General features: G+C 41.0%; 1 protein-coding gene across 1 annotated transcript; it reads right to left on the reverse strand.

The window, feature by feature from the left end:
* Positions 1-849: 849 nt before the first annotated feature.
* LOC124264829 (high affinity copper uptake protein 1-like) lies at positions 850-6,282 on the reverse strand. Its single transcript, XM_046699613.1, has 4 exons — positions 6,185-6,282; positions 3,968-4,034; positions 3,220-3,394; positions 850-2,165 (listed from the first exon to the last, which is right to left on the reverse strand). Exons 1-4 carry the CDS (start codon positions 6,227-6,229, stop codon positions 1,964-1,966), a joined length of 489 nt encoding a protein of 162 aa, XP_046555569.1. The 5' UTR covers positions 6,230-6,282; the 3' UTR covers positions 850-1,963.
* Between the last annotated feature and the right edge of the window lie 770 nt (positions 6,283-7,052).

A 7,052-nucleotide genomic window follows, 5' to 3' on the forward strand; every position in this document is an offset into this window, starting at 1 on the left:
ATACAAGATTGCAGTTGTTTGAATCTCATGGGACCAAATTTCCTTCTCGAGTCATCGTGTGTATTTATGAGACGAATTCGTGTAACCGGTATTCAAATGATGACAACTATAACAGGGAATGATCGGGACCGACAGCTACTTCGAGTTATGCATAATATTCGACACACCGGCATTCGACTCATCGGGATTTGCCTGTATTTCATTTTCATCAGGGACCAACTATTTCATTTTTATCGAGGGGATGTGGTAGGAGAGGGATTTGATTTGAGATCAGCATATTTCTTTTTGAATGTCATGCTCTATTAATTTTAAAACTAAAATAGTTGCTTGAATAATATTTATAAATATAAATATTGAAAGAAACTGTATCCTTTTGAATCTTGCCCATAAAAATCAAACAGTTGTTCCCTTACAGCAGATTCATACATTGCTCAAACAACCTTGCATTTATATACATATATATATATAGGTTAACATTTCTATCACAACAACAAAATTTTCAATGTACACTCTTAAAGTATTCAAAAGCAGTTGGTGAATATATTGTGCTATTTGAGATACCATAAATATCATTACTGGTCCTTATTATGAACAACCGGTACAAAACGGTTGCTATGGCAGCAACTGTATGTGTTTAGATTGATGAGTGAGTGAGTTTAGTTTTACGCCACTTTCCAGCAATATCACCGCGGGGGAAACCAGAAACGGGCTTCACACATTGTGCCCCTGTTGGGAATCGAACCCGGGTCAACCGGTACAGAGTAACGCAGGTCTCACACCTTTACCAACTGGGTGAAACCAGTGGGTGGTATAAACCAAGAAACCTAATACTCTGAAACTGGGATTTAAACCCACAGTCACACAGATGTAACCTTCTGTCGTGAGTGAGTATTGTTTTAAGCCGCTTTAAGCAATATTCCAGCAATATCATGGCGGGGGACACCATAAATGGGCTTCGTACCCATGTGGGGAATCAAACCCGGGTCTTCGGTGTTACGAGCGAACGCTTTAAGCACTTGGCCAACGTCGCCCGTAAGTTTCTGTAAGTGTAATCCCAAATATAATGTGTTACATTTGACCACTTTCTACATGGCATTGTGTATGCACATACAGATGAAATTTAGGTAATTTCAAGGGATGTAATTTTGACAACTGGGTCAATTGCATTAATCTATGGGTTATGTCATATCCTGTTCTGTTTGGTAGAAACCCCTGAAAGACACAAGTCACACGTTTGCTTGTTTGTTATAAAACGCCACATTTGAGTTGACAGATCATTAGTTCATTCACATATATTACATACAATACAATAAATGACATCATTGCTTCGAAGACTTTCGTCAAGGACCTTCATGTTAAAAGAACAACTGAATGTGTAATGTCCAAAAAATAGATTGTATTGCGTGTATGTGTGTGTGTGTGTGGTCTTAAAGTTTTAATATTTAGAGTCGTTCTCCTGTTTTTTATGAAAAAAGACAAAACCCTGATGTTTTAATATCAAAATTTGATTTTGTACATACATTTTTTGCAACTGTTCCAATTCAAACATTGCGGGAGTATTGTTTCATGCCTTTATCCCACTTGTTACTACTAAAGTACCATTTAAGAAAATGTAGTGTTCTTGTTCAGAATTTAACAGCATTATGTGAGACAATTATCAAAATTAAATCTCTATAAACTTACAAAATATATGAAACTGAATCTGACTACAAACCAACCAGGCAAACCCTTCCAAAAACATCTGAACATCATTACAATATAATGTTGCCCAAATAGACAGTTCCTTGGAAGATACACACTTAAAATACCTAATCACATTAGTACAACGTGTACAACTCTTGCAACTCTCTTGTATTCAGTTTTGATACAAGCTTTCGATTTTATCACAAAGATGTATAAGTTTGGGTTTTTTGACAAAATATACAAAATTAAGTTCTGGAATACTCTACTTGGTGTTTAAGTTTTAATGACAATGTTCATTAATGTCCACAACAACTGCTCTTTTCCAGCCGAAGAAGAAATATCCAGCCCCCGCTCCAAGAATGACGGCAAGCCCCAGCCAAACGTTGTACGTCATGAAGACAAGCATGAGACAGTAGCTTACAAACACTTGCACCATGTGGAGGATCGTCTGGAGGAAGTGGCTGCCACTCAGCATCTTCCCACTGGAATAAAGAGGAGATATTACTCATTTTTCATAGGGATAGGTTCTTTGTGTGTTTGTTTGTTTTGTTTCTCTGTTTGTTTGTTGTCTAAAAGAACCTTTGAGCTACATTCCTGCTACCGGACATTATTCTGGACCAAACAATCCAGTGATTGCTATTGTGGGAATCATGTGATCCATCGAGTCAGTGAGCCTGACGAAACGATTCATTTGGTGGCATATCTGACGATCAGAGGTTGCCGGGGATCTGATGACATGTGATCCACCCAGTCAGTCAACACGATGAACAGATTCATTTGAGGGCATATCTGACCAGCAGGGGTTGCTGGGGATCTGATGACATGTGATCCACCCAGTCAGTCAACACGATGAACAGATTCATTTGAGGGCATATCTGACCAGCAGAGGTTGCTGGGGATCTGATGACATGTGATCTATCCAGTCAGTGAGCCTGACCAACCGATTCATTTGGTGGCATATCTGATGATCAGAGGTTGCTGGGGATCTGATGACATGTGATCCATCCAGTCAGTGAGCCCGACCAACCGATTCATTTGGTGGCATATCTGACCAGCAGAGGTTGCTCGGGATCTGATGACATGTGATCCATCCAGTCAGTGAGCCCGACCAACCGATTCATTTGGTGGCATATCTGATGATCAGAGGTTGCTGGGGATCTGATGACATGTGATCCATCCAGTCAGTGAGCCCGACAAACCAATTCATTTGAGGGCATCTCTGACCATCTGACCAGCAGAGGTTGCTGGGGATAGCTCCCAAACATCACCATTTCCATTTACTTTGTCTTTGTATAGTTAGGGATAACACTGTCATCATTATTGTTACCATGGTTACTAACAGCAATATTCTGTTACCATTGTCATAACCATGGTAACAGGATATTACTGTTAATTTCTGTCAGTAAAGTTCACATCTCCCGAGAGTCCTGTGCACCAGGGCCTCCTGTGGTGACGGTAACTCCCATACATCTCCCTCCACTGTTGGTACTTCATGTTTATATCGATACCCATAAGACAGTTACAGTTGGTACTTACTGGACCGTTTCCTTCGATTCCATGACCATGTTTTCTTTCGATGATCCAGCTGGGAGAGTTGTGTTGTAGTACTTGGTCCCGACATGGTTTTTCTGGATGAGGTACTCTCGGAGACACTTCAGCCCCTCGTACAGCATGGCCAGGAAAAATATCACAACACAAGCTCCGCCCATCTCTGACAAAACAGAATCGGAGATTAAATACAATGTGTATCAGTGTTGTATGTTAACAATGCAGTCCCAACTGACTCCCTGTACTGTCCCTCACAAAACAGAACTGGGAGAGTAAATACAATGTTTATAAGTGTTGTATGTTAACAGTGGATTACCAACTGACTCCCTGTACCATGTTAAAGCCTAATGTATTGATATGCTGTGGTGTCGGACAGACAATGCGGACATGAAGAGACAATTGAAGGTCAATATTTGGCTGAAGCAGGTGTGTTTATAGTGTTGCTTTGTTTATGATATTCCTTACATATCATACCTGTCCTGATACACTACACACAATACACAGATAGTTGGGGCAACAATTACAACAGGGAGTTACATTCTCACAAGTCTTGGTTGATTGGCTTGTTGTTTTACGCCGCACTCAGCAATATTCCAGCTATATACCGGCGGTCTGTAAATAATCGAGTCTGGACCAGACAATCCAGTGATCAACAGCATGAGCACTGTAGTGTTTCAGACAACTCGGCCATGTTCTTTTCTTTCCCTTTTCCCTCATATCTCTTGGTTATACTTACGTCCAGCATTGCTTATAATAATCTTCTCAAACAACACATATTCACATGTTCCTGTGTGGAAATACATCTGAAATAGAAGAGAAAGAAAAATATATATCTTTTATCTATCCCAACCTGTGGACCAGGCTTTTCACACTGTCCACCCAGATAAATCATGAAACCCAAAAGCCCAGATAAATCATGAAACTCATCAGCCCAGATAAATCATGAAACTCATCAGCCCAGATAAATCATGAAACCCAACAGCCCAGATAAATCATGATACCCAACAGCCCAGATAAATCATGAAACTCATCAGCCCAGATAAATCATGATACCCAACAGCCCAGATAAATCATGAAACCCAACAGCCAGGGGGAAATGCTACTCTGGGGAAAATTTATCAGGGGAGAAGCGAAGGGTGTGTGTGTGTGTGCGGGAGTTGCACCCTCCCTCTGGATCCGCTCCTGCTGTACCCATGTGGGGAATGAAACCCAGGTCTTTGACGAGAAGAGCAAAAGCTTTAGCCACTGGGCTATCTCACCGCCCATATTACCACAGAGCCAGGTAGTCTGGTGGGTACCCTAATTTCCCATGAATGTAACCCTGGCTTATTAGATTCAGAAGGCAGTGGGGTAACCTAGTTGTAAAAGTATTCACTCATCACGCCTAAGACCCAGGTTCGATTCCCACATGCATGCAATCTGTGAAGCCCATTTGTGGACCACTACATCATTTTGATGGAATATTGCTAAAAGTGACACAAAACCATACCGAATCACTTATTAAATTAGGACAAAGGGGTCCATTAGTGGGTCCACAACACTTTATTTCAGATCCTATAAATACCTTTCTGGTATTACAGCAATGGCATTGCAGCAACTGGCGCTGAACAGCCAACCACCGCTGTCCCAAGATCAAGTGTAGACCCACAAAACCAATACTTCACCCAAGGCGAACCATGGTCAAACTGCAGTGTATATTACCTGAAGTGCATGTTCAGCCAGTAGTATCCTGCACCTCATCCTGAATACCTTGCCTACCGCCACAAGCATACCAGGCATTCTCTAACTAAATGACAGGCAGCTAACGAGTACATGACTCAGTGCTGTTGGCCATGATAATCAACCAAGCTGTTATCTAAATTGTGTTGACAGCAGTATGTTTGCATATTCATAAAACATCTTAAACTCATAGAACATATGAAACAAATTGAGTTTGTTTTAAAGCACATATCCTGCCAAACTGATGTTTGTTATATGGTTGGTTTAAAAAATAATTGAGTCTGGACCAAACAATCCAGTGGACATGACTGACATGAACGATGTCACTGGATTGTTTGGTTCACACTTGATGTCACTGGATTGTTTGGTCCAGACTTGATTATTTACAGACCCCTGCCATATAGTTGGAATATTGCTGAATGAAGGGTTGAACAACAAACAAACATATTCACTTTGTCAGATGCTGTTGTTTGCTAGTTACATGGATGATAAAACCGATGGAAGGTTAGGTTGTTTGCAACAGGGTGGAGAGTCAAGATGTTGTTGAGTATATAAGAGTTTGTCGACTGCAGTGAGTTAGTGAGTTTAATTTTACGCCACTTTTAGCAATATTCCAGCAATATCATGGCAGGGGACACCAAAAAGGGCTTGACACATTGTACCCATGTGTGGACTCAAACCCAGGTCCTGCCGTTATAAAGCTGAAATATTACTGAATACCTATCACGAAACAATTGTATTACTGATTCTCATGTCAGTCACAAGATTGTGTGGTCCAAACTCCATTAACAGACTGACATCATAAAGCTGGAATTTGCTGAATATAGTGTTAACAACAGAAATACTAAGTGTCTGTGAGGTGAGGTGAGGTGAAATGGGGTTTAACGTCGTTCTTGTGAATATTTCGCTCATATGACGATGTGCATGCGTGTGTATGTGTATGTGCAGCTGCTTGTACTAGACCAGACTGAAGCTGGTTTTATAGTGCTAGCCCACTGAGATACCATGCCGCAGTGAAGCATGAATACCCCACTCAGACACATTATACTGACTCCGAGCCGGCCAGTCCTTGATGCACCCATTAATGCCGAGCGCCAGGCAGGGACCAACAAGTACCATATTTTAACGTCTTTTGGTATGATGCAGTCGGGGATCGAACCCGCAACCTTCCGCACTCCGGGCGGACGCTCTTACCACTACACCACGGAGGCGGTCAAGATCCATCAGGACTTACCATCATGCCTGGCATGGAGCAGTCGGTGTCGTTCATGTTCATCATGTCAGCCCATCATGCCTGGTTTCATGGTGGTCATATGGTTGTGGTTATATTTCTTAGACGATATTTTATTTTCATTCAAAACTGTATCAATACTGAAAAACATTTTAGCAGGTTTAATTTATACACCGCTTTAATAAACCTGTCATTCATTCAGTCTAGCCACGCCTCTGAGTTGTTACCATAACACATCAAGTTTGAAGACAGAAATCTACGGAATCTTAAAATGACGACTGATAGTAGCATAAAGAATCATACTTAACTGTCGCTGTAATGGATTTCCCAAAACATAATTAAATAATGAGCCAAATCCCATCACCGAATTAGCTTAAAACAGCAATGTGTGTTGTGGCCGCCATGGAAATTGGTCACATGACAGATGGTTTGATACAAAACAGATTACCATGAAACGACTCGAAAGAAATAATACAGCAGTATTTTATTTATTCATTAAGATTTTATTTACCAGTACATCATGAAGCTTAATAGTCACTTAACACTCAATCATCTCATTCACAACAACCCGCTTGTTTGAAATCACAAGAAGCTTCATATACAGTAGAAGTTAATTCGCCAGATCGCCAGAATTCGAACATAAGACTGATGTGTTTTTCATCTCTTCCGTGGAGTAAACGGATTACTGTGTACTCAGTATATCGCACAGATAGGGATTTCCTGTGAGTAAGCAATAAACGCCACCTGACAGGTTAAGCCACTCTGTTTGTTTTCACTGCTATTAGTGGCGCCAAAGAGACAGCTGGCAGTTCCGCAATTACTGATTGCGCCAATAATTGACCGCGCGATGTAGTCTAAACTGTCAATTCCG

This window comes from Haliotis rubra, unplaced genomic scaffold (genome assembly GCF_003918875.1).
Source record: "Haliotis rubra isolate DU_JTF1 unplaced genomic scaffold, ASM391887v1 Scf947, whole genome shotgun sequence".
Lineage (NCBI taxonomy): Eukaryota > Metazoa > Mollusca > Gastropoda > Lepetellida > Haliotidae > Haliotis > Haliotis rubra.

What these genes read in the sequence shown, in the direction of transcription:
- LOC124264829 (XM_046699613.1), bottom strand. Translation starts at nt 6,229, where the DNA reads ATGATGAACATGAACGACACCGACTGCTCCATGCCAGGCATGATG. An exon ending in GCTCCATGCCAGGCATGATG is followed by an intron (nt 4,035 to 6,184) that starts GTAAGTCCTGAT and finishes CTTCTATTTCAG; the next exon opens with ATGTATTTCCACACAGGAAC. An exon ending in TATTATAAGCAATGCTGGAC is followed by an intron (nt 3,395 to 3,967) that starts GTAAGTATAACC and finishes CTGTTTTGTCAG; the next exon opens with AGATGGGCGGAGCTTGTGTT.